Raw genomic sequence first — 16992 nt, forward strand, 5'->3', positions numbered from 1 at the left:
TGGTCTCCCTCTCTCTGAGGTATTTAGAGGGAGAGAGGCTTTGGTTTAGGCCTGTTTGGAGATCAGATGACATTAGCTTCTCCAATTCTAGCATTCTTTTAAAAGTTTTCCATCTAAGGGAGAATAGAAAAATACACCAGCTGCAAATCATGGGGAGAGGCGGTACGGTGAAAGGGTTAAGGCCATGGGCTCTGGAGGCGGTTAACCTGAGCACTAACCCTAGCACCACCTCGGGTGAGTTCCTGAACCTTCCTCTGCCTCAGTTTCCTCATCTCTAGAAAAGGGAGAGTGACACTGCACAAAATGACAGAACAAGAACCTCCAGGGGCCAGTCCCTCCACTGACGCTACCACTGAGCTAGAAAAAAGCAACTGGCATCAACTGTCTTGTAACTCTGGAACCTGACTGGATGCTTAAAATAACCAGGAAAGTGCCTGATAAAGGAGAGCCTGCAGATCTTTGCTGAGAGCGGTGTGCATCGGCTGCCATCCCCCGTTCTCCAACCACGCTGCAGCTGCAGGGACCGTGACCCCCGTCTGGGAGCAGCTGGCTGGTGCCCAGGGAGGCAGTGAGACCTCACCTTCCGAAGCTCTGGGGCTGTGCACTCTTGGTCTGGCAGTTCCCTGAAGGACGAGCACAGATGTCTGCCTTGCTTCTGGTTCTCTTGGGATACAGTGGCTTCCTCTATGGCATCAGTTGGAAGATTTAAAGGGGACAAAGCCCCTCCCCTCTTACCGTCTATTTGGAGCCAGACATTTTAGGGAAAGTATAATAACTAAAATGAAATTGTTCATTTTACTAAAGGGATCTAACGGAAGACTTGAATAGGCAGAAGAAATGACCAGTGAACTTGAAAACAGAGCAGATGAAATTCTCCAGTTTGAGGAGGGGAGAGAAAAAAGAATGAATAAAAGTGGACAAAGCCTGAGGAACCTGTGGGACACCATAAAGTGAACCAAAATATACATCATAGGAGTCCCAGAAAGAGGAAAGAGAGAAAGGGATAGCAAACTATTTGAAGAAATAGTGCCTACATTCCCAAATCTGAAGAAAGATATATTTCCAAGAAACTCAAACTAGCAGAATAAACTCAAAAAGAGTCACTGAGACACATTATAGTCAAAGTATCAAACCCCAATGACAAAGAATCCAAAGAACAGCAGGAGAGTAGTAACTCATCACGTAAGTTATCCTCAGTAAAAGTGGATTTCTTATCAGAAACCATGGAAGCCAGAAGGCAGTGGGATGATAAATTTTAATTTCTGAAATTTCTTCCAGTCAACTGAGAATTCTATATCTGGAAAAACTGTCTTTCAAGAATGAAGGAGAATTACAGTCAGCCCCCTGTATTCACAGGTTCTGCTCTGTAGGTCCAACCAACCATGGATCAAAAATGTTTTTTAAAAACTTCAGGAAGTTCCAAAAAGTAAAATTTGAATTTGACATATGCTGACAACTATTTACATAGCATTTACATGGTATTAGGTATAATAAGTAATCGAGATGATTTAAAATGTACAGGAAGATGTGCGTAGGTTATATGCAAACACTATGCCATTTTATATAAAGGACTTGAGCATCCACAGGTTTTGGTACCCATGGAGGTCATAGAACCAATCCCTCCTGGATACCAAGGGACAGCAGAATTATTTCCAGAGAAACAGAAGGAGCTGGTTACCAGTAACTAAAGAAAGCTTCAGGTTGAAATGTAACGACATCAGACGATAATTCAAAACCATAAGAAAAAATAAAGAACACTGGTAAAGCTGCATGCTAAGTCGCTCCAGTCATGTCCAACTCTTTACAACCTCATGAGGCTCCACTCTACAACCCCCACCAGGCTCTGTCCATGAGATTCTCCAGGCAAGAATACTGGAGTGAGTGGCCACGCCCTCCTCCAGGATATATTCCTGACCAGGGATCAAACCCACATCTCTTGTGTCTCCTGCATTACAGGCAGGTTCTTTACCACTAGCGCCACCTGGGAAGCCAGATAAATGTAAAAGCCAGCATTATACTTTTGTTTTACAGCACCTTTGTTCCCTATATGACTTACACAAATGAAGAAAATAAGAATAAATTTCTGTTAATGGGTACACACGTTTAATGGAAGTAATCTGTGGCAATAATATAAATCAAGAGAGATGGAGATGCATAGCAGCAGAGTATTTGTATACTATTGAAACCAAGTGGGTATTATTTAAACTAGGTTGTTACAGGTTGAAGACATTCATTGTGATCACCACAGTAACCACTAAGAAAATAACCAGAGACTTCCCTGGTGGTCCAGTGGTTAAGAATCTGTCTGCCAATGCAGAGGACATGGGTTCAGTTCCTCTTCCTCCAGGAAAATACTACATGCCATGGAACAACTAAACCCATGCACTACAACTACTGAAGCCTATGCACCCTAGAGCCTCTGCTCTGCAACAAGAGAAGACACTGGAATGAAAAGCGTGTGCACCACAGTGAAGAGTAACCCCTGCTCGCTGCAACAAGAGAAAGCCCACGTGAAGCAACAAGACCCGGCAGAGCCAAAAATACAAATAAATAAGTAGAAAATAACCAAAAAATATGCAGAAATATAGGGAATCAAAATGATACCCCCACTACAAGAAATAAACACACAAGACAGTGATGAAAGAACTAAGAAACACAAAACATATAAGACATACAGAAAACAAGTATTTAAATGGCAGAAGTAAGTCTTTTATCAGTAATAGTTTAAATGGAAACATAAGGGAAATTAAAAGGGATTGGCAGAAAGGATTTTCAAAAAATCATCTACATGCTGTCTGGAAGAAACTCACTTTAGACACACAAAAAGATTGAAAGTAAAAGTTTGAAAAAAGATATTCCAAGTAATCAGAAAAGAGCTGATATGGCTATATTATTGTCATACAAAGTACACTTCAAGTTAGAAAAGTTTACAAGAGGCAAAGAAGGACATTATATATGCATAAAAGTCTCAGTCTGTCAAGATGAGTTATATATATGCATCTGTCAACAGAGCTCAAAATAATGAAGGAAAAATGGAAGGAACTAAAGGGAGAAGTAAGTCTATAATAATAATCGGAAACTTCATTACCCCATTTTCAATAATGGATAGAACGACCAGGTGGAAGATCAAGAGCAGAGGCCAATGAATACCACTATAAACCAGGTAGACTTAACAAACATACATGACCAATTTGGAGTTATCCCCAGAATGCAAGGGTGGTTCAACATACAAAACTACAAGAATGAGGTATACACTTCTTGCATTGCTGGTGGGAATGCAAAACAGTGTTTGAGGTAGTTCCTCAAACATTTAAACACAGAATTACTATATGAACTCGTAATTCAACTCCCAAGTATACACCTAAAATAACTTAGAACAAGTACTCATATTTGTACACCAATGTTAATGAAAGCATTGCCCCCAATAAACAAGCAATCCAGGGTCCATCAACAGATGAATGAATAAACAAAATGTAATATATACACACAAGGGGTTATTAGTCAACCATAAAGAGCAATGATGTTCTGCTACCTGTTACATAGCAAAACTAGATGAACCCAAAGAATACTGTAAGTAAAATAAGCCAGACTCCAAAGGACAAATTTACATGAAATAGTACAAGCAAATTCATACAGATGGGAAGTAGAATAGAGGTTATCAGGGGCTGAGGTAAAGGAAGAATAGGGAGTTATTGCTCATTGGGCCAACTTTCTGTTTGGAATGATGAAAAAGTTCTAAATTAGTGGCAATAGTTATACAACATTGTGAATATAGTCAGTGCCACTGAACTGTACACTTAAAAATGGTTTAAAAGAAAAACATGCAAAAAAATGAGGTGGGGAGAGTATACTCACTAGGTTATTAGGCTCAAGAGAGTGAACGTGTGTAAAGCACTCAGAGCAGCCTCTGGTACTTGGCAAGTGCTATGTTGTTTGCTGTTCTTTTTATGACATGAAATTTATCTCTTTATGATAAAGAAATTTCCTTTCTTCCTTGAGTCTGGCACACACCATCAAACTTTGAACTATACTTTACAAAGGCAACTAACTGAGTCCTGCCAATAGGAAAATCAATATATCCTGATTGTTTGAAAACACAGGTCATCCCACATTAACTTCAAGTATGAGAACTGCTTTTCCTGTTGGGACAAGGCATCATCATAGCTTTAAATAGTGACAATATTTTTATATTCTATAAACTTCTAGCAGTTTCATCACTTGTCCTTTAGAGAAGACAAGGGATATTTATCTGCTAAGTGAATCCCATATGTGGGTGTTACATAGACTCTAACACTCACAGCATCTCTATTTTCTTGAATCTTGAAGCAGGGGGTGAGTTCAATAAATATGCAATGCAGCAACCTTTGAAAAGTGCTAGGAAGTGAGTTTTTAGAATGAAACCGGCATAAGCGTAGGACTGTGACATGCTTCTAAGAAGGCAGAAGAACCTTAGAGTTGAACGTGACTAAGGAAAACACTTTAAATTTCCAGGTGTCAAGTTTAAAAACACCCATGAGGTTTGGTATCTTGAAAGATGGGTCAAATTTATAAAGTAATTTTAACAGCTTGAAAAGTAGTTTGAAATAATAGGAAAAGAAGTTCAAAAAAGTCAAGGACATTTAAGGATGAATAAGCAACTTCACTAACTTAAGATCCATAGGGTGACTTTCATGTGATCCTGGCAGAACAGTCTCTCCAGGAGTGTTGCTAACTCAGCACTCAGCTGGCTCCAAGCTTTGCTGCATTTATTATTACAAAGCCATCATACAGCATGAGAAAATGTGCATAAAATATAAAATGGCAAGAGGCTCTTAAAATTTTTTTCATAGCACTTAAGACCCTTTAATTTCTCCACCTTAGAGGTATCAGTGGGCTCTGCACTTTAAAGGATTTGAAGAAATTGTAAAGGATTTAGAGGAGAAAAGTTAAATAATACCTATACTACAAAATTCAGGAGCAAAAGGTATATTATGTATTTATTTAAAATGCACAAAATAGTCATTTCACAGGAATCATTCTTACACATCAGCATATTTTGTCCTAGCAAATGGTTTGCAAAAGCGACTTGTATTTATCCTACATAAGGTTCAAGTACAGGAGGATGGCATGAACCGTCCCAGCCTTTCCTCTGAGCACTGTGTAGGAAGAAACCAAAACTAAAACTCTAGCTGGCAAACACACACAGACACACACACACAACATTTTTTGACAGAACTGATGGACTCGAGAATTGACTGCTAAGGATGACTCAGAATCTCACTCTATGTGTCTCCAGAGACTATCTGACCAACTTCCACTGCCTTTTTCCTACTACTTTAAATCAAACACCAAGTGTGGTTTGGCTCATATTCTTTGACCTTTGGCCTGAATTCTCATCTCGTATACAGAGAGAGCTGTATAATTTATTTATAAACAATTAGAGCTCTTCCTCTAATGTGTGTCTCAGATATCTAGAAGCAAAAAAATACTTTCTAATAAATATGCACTCTGCTTTGTGTAAATTCTCAGCTCTCCATAAAAACAGTGGCATGTCAGAGAACTCAATGGCTTCTGTCATCAGTCATTTCAGCAGCTGATGATACAACATCCATGGAGGTGACTCTCTGCCTGGTTCTCTCTGACTCAAATCTTTAACAAACCACTGGATTTCCCCCACTGCCCTTAACAGAACAAGCTTCCATCTGACTGGCACCCTCCCCTGACCTTTAGCCTCTCTTCTCTACTTATACATGATGCTCAAGGTAATTTATTCTTTTCTGCTTTTCCTGCCTCCCTCTCTAATCACTTTCTCCCATTTTTTTAATCCTTGATTTGGACTGACAGTTACTTCACCAGCTGAAAAGACAGTTTATAAGTTTGAAAAAGTATTGTGTCTCCTCAGGGTGCTCCCCACCTGTACTGATGGAAGGAGTGTTCACCGTTTTTGGACTAATCTTGATGTGACTCATCCTTCAGATGCCATCAGCCACAGTCACACACGATTAGGCACTCAGCACAGGTCGCTGAGGGCTCAGCTTAGGAAGCTCATCTTTAGGTAAACACTCCCAAACTCTTAAGACAGATTTAAATAATCATTTCCCTTAATATGCTTGCTTTCAAGAATGTTCCTAAGAGTAAATATTGTAAGTCTCTTAAATATTGTAAGAGTCAAGATTTAAGAGCTCTTTTTTTTTTCCCCTTAAAACAGTATTTCTTAGGACTTCCTGGGTGGTCCAGCGGTTAAGAATCTGCATTGCAATGCTGGGGACACAGGTTTGATCCCTAGTCGGGGAACGAAGATCCCACACGCCACAGAGCAACTAAGCCCACAAACCGAAACCAGAGTTATGAGCTGCAAGGAAAGATCCTGAGTGACACAACAGAGATCCTGCATGCTGCAGCTAAGACCCAACGAAGCCAAATAAAGAAACATTAAAAACAAAACAAAAACAGTACTTCTCAGTTTCGTTTATGGGTAGGGGTGATATTCTGCTTCCACTATAATTCCACTTTGTGTTGTCGTTTAGCAACTTGCTAGTGGTAAATGGGGGCTTCCATGGTGGCTCAGATGGTAAAGAATCTACCTACAATGCAGAAGACCCGGGTTTGATCCCTGGGTTGGGAAGATCCCATGGAGAAGGGAATGGCAACCCACACCAGTATTCTTGCCTGGAGAATCCCATGGACAGAGAAGCCTGGCGGGCTACAGTCCATGGGGTCACAAAGAGTCAGACACGACTGAGTGACTCACACACACACACAGTGGTCAGTGGAACAGTACTTAAACAATGTAAAATCGAAGAGGCGAAGATTATTAAAGTTCAGTCTCCTGTGTATATATGATAAGTTATTTACCAAAAGACAATACCTAAGAATGTAAGGTCTTCTAGAATATAATGGAAGCAGTATTTTGCTAATAAAGAGAAGCTAGGTTAAACTCTAAACTACCAATTCTTTTATTTGTTTTATCCTAGGACTTTATAAAATTGATTAGTATTTTAAAACTCACCTGGATTGTTCGTATAAAGGCCACTGTTACCCGTTCTTCAAATTCATTCAGAGGGGTATAAAGGTTCAAAATTTTGACAATCTGTTGGCATAAAAACAAAAGTTTAGCACAGAGCTAAATGAACCTAAAACTACTTTTGAATCTTAAAGAATGTATGACATTGGTACCAGAGAACACTTCTCTGTAGGCAAGACCCACAATTCAGGTGCAGCTGGACTGACATTGAGGCATCCACATTTAGTAAATTAGGGTCCCAAAGCTCTGCCTGGGAGATCTGAGCTCTCTTACGGATTCCTCTCTCCTATATATCTGCCCAACCCTCCCCCATGCTCTATGACTTATGAATTAATGAGGATTTTGGAAAACTGAAGTCTTCTAAAGTCTGGCCTGAAGTCTTCAGTGCCTTATCTACTAGCCATTTAAAGGTTTAATTAAAAGAGTCCTGGGTATCTTACCTTTTATAACAAAGGTCTTAACAGTACTTTCTTACCTCTCACCACCCCCCAAAATCACTTACTGAAGTTTTTCTCCTATCTAAACAGAAGGTAATTCTTTGTGTGGGGGAAGTGGCATGCCCAGTGGCAAAGCGGTACCAGGTGCAATCTAGGAATAAACTTATGAAAACAAAATTTTAAGTTTCAAAACTTTCAGTAAACACATATAGAAGGAAGCAGCTTTCTTAAGAGCTTGGTATTTCATCTCTGAGTACCTAATGGAGGTGGTAAGGAAATGTATGTTTACTTGCAATAGTGAATTTGGATTCTGTTGTTCTTTAGGTGCTGGGCAGAGAGAAGGTGCATGATTTAATATGGAAAATCCCAATTTCCTCATGCTGGTCTCATTTTGCACCCCTACCTTGTGGTGGGCCCATTTCTAAACAGGCACATTCATGATGGAGGGCAAGGTCACCTATGTGTGGACAGGATTTATATTTTGACAGACGTAGTACTTCTTGAAGGCATAAGAAGAGGGGGTGGTAGAGGATGAAATAGTTAGATAGCATCACCTAGTCAATGGACATGAACATGAGAAAATTCTGGGAGATAGTAGAGGACAGAGGAGCCTGGTGTGCTGCAGTCCATATGGTCGCAAAGAGTCAGACATGACTTGGCAACTGAATGGCAACAACAAATTATCTCCGCAACTGAGACCCAGTATAAATACAACATTTGGGGCGGCAGCGGGGTGGGGGGGGGGAAGGAAAGAAAATTTAAAATCAGATGCTTGCTGACTTAATTTAAAATAATGTAGGGACTTTCCTGGTGGTCCAGTGACTAAGACTCTACACTCCCAATGCAGGGGGCCTGGGTTCTATCCCTGGTCAGGGAACTAGTAGTTCCCACATGCTGCAAATAGGAGTTTGAACGCCACAACTAAAGATCCCTCATGTTGCCACTTAAAAAAAATGGAAGATCCTGCAAACTAAGATCTGGCACAGCCAAATAAAAAAATATTAAAAAATAAAATAACACATATGAAGTCTAAGTGAAAATACGAATGTAATAGAATTATAGTTGTAAAGAAAACAATTTAACGCCAAATGCTGCTGCCAATTTCTGAAAGAAATTTAAATTTTGGGGTGACAGACATTCCAGAACTCTCTGTAAGCATTTAAAAACCTTTGTGCCTAAGCTTGATGCTTTGTGGGTTTGACTACCTGATCTAAGTAAATAAGAGAGACAAGAGAGTTACCGGCAGACCAAAGTATCTTTGGCTCATGCAGGAACATCCAACGGACTGAACTTTCAGGACTGTATCACTGGGAGCAGAAAAAGGCCCAGAGTGCTTTGAAAACAACCTTTGGCAGGAATGGACTTGAGATGGAAGCCGGCCTGGCCCTGGGTCCTTTGGGCTGACAGTGACCGTACCTGCTGGGTGCTGAGTGCGGTGCACAGGGAGCAGATGGCCTCAGCGTCCTCGGGGCTTTTCTTCTTTAACTGCAGGAGCTGGGCAGCCTGAATCAGGGGCTCCATGGTCTCAACAGCCCCGCTCTGGTGCAGGTTTCTTCCCCGAAGCCACTCCTCCAGCTGACTGATGTTGTACCTTAGACACAGGAAGAGAGCGCCCTGTGACACCTGTCCTCCTGCTCCACTGGGATGAGCTCACTCGTGGCTTTCTTCTGCAGCCCAGCTGCCGCCAATGTTATCACTCTCCTCCTCCTGATTCTCTCACGTGGGCGAGAGCGTGACAAGTACTTGGCACTCAGTAACTGTTTGTGGAATGAGTGGGTGCTTAAAACCAAGCCAAGATGAAGTGCCTGAAGTGTCTGTACTAAGTTAATGGGGAAAAGAGGCATTAACTCTACTGAATTAAAACAACTTACATTTAACATTCGCAAACATATTTGTACTCCGGTGAGCCGTCACACCTCTTAAATCATTGATTTTTCTTTCCGACCTAGCTAAATCATATTTACAACCTTTATAAAGTCTGCAAATGTTTGAGCTTTGAACTAATTTGTTTACCAAGCTCACCTCCTCGGTATGTGATGAATTTCATCAACAAATAAAAAAGTGATGGATCTGAGTCACACACTGCCTGCGACAAGGATGGCCACTTGGATTTGGGTGTCATTTTCAGAGACAAGTGTCCCCTGTGTGTGAGTGGAGCTGGCGTGTGGGATGTCCCCTCTCTGGGGGGTGGGCTGCGGTGCGCGCTCCTACCTGAGTTGCATGCCTGTGCTCCAGGAGCAGACGTCCTTCCGCAGAAGCAGGTTGTTGAGCGTCACTGCGTTGATCATGTAGAAAAGCTGTCTGAACACCTGCTGGATGATCTCGGGGTCCAGGCCCTGGTCGCACATGACCACGTGGAAGGAGTTCATCTGGCGGATGATGGCCTCCAGGCAGTATGAGTTGTCTCCTTCCGGCATGCTGGAGGTGCGCTTCCGGTAGCCCGTGGGCTTCACCCCGGACAGACCCTGAATGCTCTCGTTCTCCAACATGGCCGACACTGAAAGCGAAGCGCGATTAGAGCAACGGATGTTCCCAAATTAGATCTGCTTCTGGGTCACTCGGATCACACAGGGCTTTGGCCGTGATCCTGCCCAGAGGTGTGCTCAGGAACTTAGAGCATTTGGCATGCGATTTCTAATAGGTTGATCTCTACACCAAGTAAGTTTTCCACATAGAAATCTTGGACTACACCTGTGGACTAAAACTTCGTTTAAATTTACTGGTGATGGGACATAGGTAAAAGGTAAAACCAACTCAATTCTGTACTGTCTTCTGTGCTGAGCGACCAAAATTTGAGAATTGAGCAACGTGGGTGTAGTTATGGCCTGGTCACTGACCTGGGCCTGGACCCTGAGATCATTCAACAATTGTTCAAACAGCTCTTCTCCATCACTCTCTGACCATGTAAATCTTAGGTGAGTTGGTCTGTCATAGTTAATGCACAGCACTTAACTGCATGTCAGGCACTTTACATTCAGTATTCCTTTAAATCTTCCAACAACCCATTTCCTAGTGAGGAAATTGAAGCATTAAATAATTTGCCCAAGGTCGCCCTACCAGGAAGTGGCAGGGCCAGGCTTTGAACCCAGGTCTGTCCAATTCTAGAACTGATGCAATTAACTGTCATCTTGTCTGAGTCATGAAATATCCCCAGTTCTCCCTATGTAGGGTGAGAATAAACTGGCTCCTCCTAAGAAGATTCTTAGACAAGAAGAAGGATTTGGAATGAATATTATCCCAAGGGATATATTTCTGGATGGCATGTGAGACCCTATCCTACTTGGAATTCACTTATAACCTACTTATGCTGTCAGAACTTGGGGAAAACACTATCCACGTGCTTCGGGAGAACCTCCCCAGCCTTTAAGGAGCACAGTGAGTGATGCACATGTATGTTACTTTTTCTTTAACCTAAAAAATAACTGCTCTTATTTTTCAATTCTGATACCATGGCAAGTGCCCAAGTGTTCTGCTTTGGACAGAATGTTCAATAAATATTTATTGCATGAGTGTTTACTACTGTGTACATTTATATGAACATACTTAATTCTTTCCCTTTTCCATGAATAAAGTATATATATGGGCAAGAGTATTATATTTTTTCACTGTGTATGCATTTACACTTTCTGAATTTATATTTAGTACCTATGGAAATTAGCTTGGGGAAAAAATAATACAGTACGTTACAGAAAAATGAGATAGAGGGAAAGTGATCTATATTCTCACTACCCAAGCATCACATGCTTTGATGGGCTGGTGTTGAAAGTTTCATGACTCTTTTTGAGTAGATGGCATACACCTTCTTAGCTGCCTTTTCTGGGAAAAGCCTGGGCTTTCTGGGGGCTGTCCTAAGATAGCTAGTTCCCTAAACGGAGGGAGTGCTTACCCTCACTTCAGACCCCACGATGAGTGCTGGAGATCTCCGGTGCCAGCTTACCTATCATAGGCTGCAAGAGACCCTCGGCGATTTTAATGAGCTGCTGGTAGATCTGAATGGAAAGATCGCTCAGCACCTGGCGGTATTCAGTGAGGTCGAAGTTCTTAAGACAGTGCTCATTCTGCTTTGCAGAGTTCTGAGTCATGAAGCCCTGCGGAGGGAGACGGGCGCTGTGCTGAGTGCCAGGCACAGGAAGACCTCCAGGCCTCCAGTCACTTCCGAGGTGTCCTACTGTGGGGGACCGCTCAGGTTCTGTCTGCTCAGGTGATGTCCTACAAGACCCTGTCAGTTCTTCCAGTTCTCGAGGATGGCTCGTAAGTTTGAAGGCAGAGTCAAAACTTAGCATGACAGAGGACTTGGAAAACTGCTTAATCAAAAGGCTGTGATCATTTGGTCCAAATCCCTGAAGTCTCCCTGAGGCAGCAAAGTACAGGTTGGCAGCAGGTCCCGGGAAAGAGGGACCCACGCTTCCTGCATCATTACCCAGTTCTTGTCCCAATATACCAGGTTACCCTAAAATATTAAGACTATACACAAGTCCCTGAAGAAGTACCTGGCTCAGAGCGTATGTTTTTACAATGAGAAATTTTATGTAGATCCTATTGTTGGGTATCAGAATTAACGGATGAAACAAGATGATTGCACAGTTATAGCACCAGGTCTTCTAAGCTTTCCCTGTTAACTAGATGAAGTAACATGCAAGTTGAGAGAGCTGCTAATATCAGAAGAACTCATGTGAACAATATCCTTCCGTATTCAGGCCAAAAAGAATCAAGAGCAGCCGAAAAGTCAGTGTTTTCAAAAGGATGACTGTCTCTAGCAATGCCTCTTGTGTCAGATCACAAAGCAATTCTTAAAGAAAACAAAAGTAGGCAGAAGAGGGGATAACAGGATAATTATTGTCTAGGCTATGCAGATCTGGTTACACTGTGGATCAAGTCTTGTCCCTGGGAATATAAGCACATGAAAGAGTAGCCCAACGTAACAGAATTCTTGGTCCTCCCAAGCCCTATATAATGTTCCCTGCAGAGTACAGACAGCATTAGGTCAAGTGGTGACTTTCAGGGAGATAACCTTAAATACAATTTTCTGCTTAAAGTAAAAGCTTGTGTATAATGTTAGGGTTAGGGAATAGAGGATATCTGGTTTGAAATGAGCCCCATGTCTTCCAATAATAAACACACTATTTCTTTAACATTTAACCCACTCCCTTTCATAATAAAAACAGGTGATGAAACAAAGTTCAGATTCTAGGATAGAGATGGGAGTCAAGTCCCATTCCGAGGGTGGTGAGACTGCCTGGCACAGCATGTTGTTCTATAATCCCAGAGAGAACAGTCTATGAAAACTTGTTCTGGCACAAAAGATGGATCAAAGCTTTTTGTTGCACCTTGTTGAGTTACACTAAAGCCTGGGGAGTGTAGAGACTGAGATTGTGAAAAGAAAGGGAGGAGGCAAGCTGAGAAGGCCTACAGGGCGTTAGGTGTGACGGCATCTGGGTACAAGTTGGGAGTCTCACCAGAGAAACGGGGGTGAGACTGAGCTGTATGTTACTAGGTCACTGGGCTGAAGGCAAAGCATGGGAGAAGTTTTTTCAAGGATCAACAGGGGGAATGGTGAGTTCTAGAAAAAGCTGGACCCTAGAGCTTCAGAGCAGAACATTAATAAGGGATGGGGTGAGCTGGGGCCTCAGATCAAGGGGCTAAACTTTATGAGAAGCAAGAAGCTGGGTTTCAGGGTCAGTCTGCACATTTGTAGTTCAACCACACCTCGCCTCTGCTCTTAGACCATCTCTGTCTTAGAACAGACAGGCTAACTGGTTGGCTTGGGAGATAATCTGACACCCCAGACCACTGAGCTTTCTGCCACGTTGCCAGAAATGGGGCCCTTCTAGGGCTGCTTCAGAAAATTAAGTTCACAGGGTTTTCAGGGAGATTCCTAGGGGGCTCTCAGATGATGGATGGGTTGTGCAAACATTTCCTCACAAATCTTCCCATTCATTCCAGGGGCCCTCAGGTGTCATCGAGGCCTGCCTTATTCCTGCTTCAGTGAACAGAGTCTGAGGTTCCAGAGGTGCCCAGAGACCTCACGCCCTCTCCTTAGGTGACACAAAGCATCTCAGGATGACGTGTGAACAAAACAGAGATGCCTTCAGGATCGACACCTCTCCTTCCTGCCCCTGTTCTGACCTGGGTCTGAGGTGGGTCTTGGGTGTTCTTTGCTGTACCCCAGGAAACGAGGACCTAACGAGGTGCTAGGAACACAGGGCACCTTGGTGGTATCCGTGCCCTCCAGGGGCCTGGGTTCATCTCACACTCACCTCATCCCCACTGTACTGCTTCAAGCAGTGCAGGAGGCGGCAGGTATTGGACAACCAGAACGATGTCATCTCAAAGTCCTCGTTGTGCTTCTGTGAAAAGAAAAAGACGTGCCTGGCTATGAGGAGGTAGTTCCCATCTGGTCGAATGCTTACCTGTCCTGACGGGTCCACCTTGCCTTCTCTTACCCAGGAGGCCCCAAGCAGGCCCGGTGACAAGCGGACCCTTACTCTTCACGGTCACAGGGAAGAAAGCCCTCCCCATGAGGCTGCCTTCCTGCTCCTCCAGCCCCTGGGAGGATGCACAACCCTGCCTGGAGGCCCCTGATCAGTGGTGCACACCCAGCGGGGAGTGGGTAGGGCCTGGGGCCAGTTGGGAGTCTCACTGGAGAAAACTGGGGTGCAACTGGGCCATATAGTACTAGGTCACCAGGCTGAAGGCAGAGCATGGGAGGACCAACTATGAACAGGTGAGTTCTAGATAAAGCTGGACCCTAAGGTCCGGAGCAAAACAGGAAGTGTTCCTATGACAAAGCCAAGGGAGACAGAGGAGCCTGACTCCAGCAGCCCTGGGCTCTGCCGTGAGCACTGGGCCAGACGGCCTGGCAGGTTCTTAACTGTCTGGGGTCCAGCACAGGGGGTGCTGGGGAGCACGTGGTGAAACATCCTAGGGGGCCCGTTTGTCTAGAGATCAGGCGTCATTTTCCTTCAGAGCTGGAGATTCTGGGGAACTTGCAACTGAAGCGACAGTGAGCTGCCGTGTTCACCCAGCTCCCCACAAGACCAGTGCCTGGGGCCTGGACACTGACCTTGAGGACCTTCTTGATGCCATTGATGGTGGAGGTCAGCAGGGAGTGCACCTTGAGGTCATCGTTCACGTAGTCCGCGTGCCGGATGCACATGTAGAGGATGTAGGCCGGGAGGCAGGGCACCGCGCCCGCCAGCGCCTGTGGTTTCAACTCTGCCAACAACAGACAGCAATGCTTAGCTCGGCAGCAGACGCTGCTTGATGCTCAGGGGTGTAAGAATCCTGGCTCCCCATACAAACTGTCTCCCCAGGTTCCTGGAGCTCCTCAGGGTGGGGGGTGGGGGGGCGGCTGGCAGAGGAGCAGGGGAGAAGATGCCCTGGATACATACACATTCCTTTAGACCCTGTCTACCAGTATTTCAGAAACGCGTTAGAAAACCCCAAACAAACACGTTCCTAGTTGTTCAAAATAGGCTTGTCACGCCTTGGCCTTACAACACAGAGGAAGAGAATCCCCAGGGGCGGGGCGGGGGGCTCCCTGCCCAAGTTTACACACAGGCCATGGTCCTTGCCAAGAAGGGGCCCACAGCCAGAGGCTGGCTGAAGGCAGGAACAGGCTCCCTGACCAGGGGACCGGGGCAAGGACCCCCTAGGCCTCTGCAGCAGCATGTCCTGCTGTGGACACAGCGGGCTCCTGAGCAGCAAGAAGACAAGGCCTGGTCCCAAAGACAGAGCCCATGGGCCAGGGGCTGGGCGAGCCAGAGCAACTTCTAGCCCATCTGGTCTTCTGTTCAGCAACCTCCCTGCAGCAGCTGCCCATACTTTGTCAGAGGCGGCAGCTCAAGCAGGCCCTGTCGTGCCCCAGCCACCGCCCCGCTGCTTGACAACCATCTCAACCTCCCTCGTGGCCAGCACTAACCTGGCTGCAGTCAGGAGAAGCTGCTGCCCCCGCTTCCCCTCCGCCTCCCCGCGCCCCCTGGGCTGTGTGCCCCGGCAGGACCAGAAGGGGCTGGCGAGCCTCCCCGTGGACCGCAGACTCCTGCTCGGTCTCTCGGTCCTTTCCTGCCAAAGCCCTCGGAAGACCAGGGAGAAGCTGTCAGACTGCCTGCCATTCCAGAGGAGGTTCAGGGAAGCACAGACCAGGCTGAGAGCAAGGGGTGCTGGTAGGGCCTGGAGGAGGAGGAGGAGGAAAGGACCAGGGACCGGCAAAGCGGAAAGGCAAGCAGGAGGCCCAGGCACAAGGCCCCAGACGCGCTGACTGCAGCCCCAGCCCTCAACCCACATCCCCATTACCTCCACCCCCAACCTCCACCTCGTCCAGGTCCCACGAGCCCCTCAAAGCAACGAGGGAGGCCACGTCCCCCTCCAGCGGCAGGTGGGCTGGGGGAAGGAAGGGGCCACATCCTCAGATCTTCCACCAGGGAGTCCGGGGTTGGGGCTCAGCATGGGCTGCCAGCATCTCCAGGGGGTACTTGACCTCAAATATACACCTACAGGCCATAATACTCTGATACCTGGTTAACATTTGGGCATCTCATAGGTGTAACAGATGACTGCGGATTGGCCCTTGGCTCTAATGAGAAAGCCAGTAACACTGTTCCAGAAAAATGTGTCTTTTTTAAGACCCAGACTTCTAATCTAAACCTTTTGGCTTTGAGCCTGACCCCTATGCAGACTGCAAACAGCTTCTCCTGCCTTGGAACTTTCCACTGTGATTTGGGATCCTGCAGCAGCTAAGTGGCAGCGTCTTGGGGGCGGGGACCATGGCTCTGCTTTTCGCCATCATCCACAGAACAGCCAGCACCTGGCACCTGAGCTGCCATCAATGAAATCCTCCCCAGTTCGTGTGGGAAGTCATTTAGAGGGAAGGTGGCTGAGTGCTGTGTGCAGGCCTGGGGCCACCTGAGTGATGAGTGTGGGGAGCTGCCCGTCGGCTGGCACAAGCAGCCAGTATTACTCCCTCCTCCAGTGTTATTCTATTTCACTCTGATGCTGTGATCCCTGAGTTTCACTCATCAGAGATTAAAGGTTCTTTCCTAATGGCATTTGAACAAGACACAGCCTGTTTAAGGTGAGCTTACGTCACATTTAGTTGTCAGGCGATTGTAGGGGTGGTAGGGGAAATTAACCTTCATAAAAAGAGCAAAATACTCAGCTGCTAAAAACACCCCAAACAAAGAGCTGAACCAAAACCTGTGCCAGGCTGAAATCATGCTCCGTTCTTCCGTCTCCCTGAGTTCCTCACACCCAAACAATTCAACACAGCACTTTCACCTCTGTCATATTTCAAGTCTTACAGACGGGAGAACTCAGGCACCAGAGAGGGGAGCTAGCCGCTCAGGGGCCAGAGAACCAGGCCTCCAAAGACCCCTTGGTCCTAGCCCAGGCTCTCCCTGCGGGCCCTGCAGGCGGCTGCTGACGTGGGCTGGGCACACAGCAGGACGTCAGGCCTGCTGAAGCCAGGTGGAGGTGTGAGACCAGAGGGGTCGGAGCTGGTACAACTGGCAAACCAGGCCCAGGGTGGCGAGGAAAACAGCTCCCAAGAGCCGC

General features: G+C 45.4%; 1 protein-coding gene across 2 annotated transcripts in view; it reads right to left on the reverse strand.

The window, feature by feature from the left end:
- The window catches only part of MYO5B (myosin VB), a 337892-nt gene that overhangs the window by 485 nt on the left and 320415 nt on the right, over positions 1-16992 (reverse strand). For both annotated transcript variants that reach the window (XM_043888876.1, XM_043888875.1), the window contains 6 exons: positions 14504-14655; positions 13698-13787; positions 11378-11528; positions 9652-9937; positions 8857-9031; positions 6989-7069 (listed from right to left, as the gene is read on the reverse strand). In XM_043888876.1, the coding sequence (XP_043744811.1) occupies positions 6989-7069; positions 8857-9031; positions 9652-9937; positions 11378-11528; positions 13698-13787; positions 14504-14655 (935 nt within the window). The remainder of the gene's footprint in view (positions 1-6988; positions 7070-8856; positions 9032-9651; positions 9938-11377; positions 11529-13697; positions 13788-14503; positions 14656-16992) is intronic.

Source organism: Cervus elaphus, chromosome 27 (genome assembly GCF_910594005.1).
Source record: "Cervus elaphus chromosome 27, mCerEla1.1, whole genome shotgun sequence".
Taxonomy (NCBI): domain Eukaryota; kingdom Metazoa; phylum Chordata; class Mammalia; order Artiodactyla; family Cervidae; genus Cervus; species Cervus elaphus.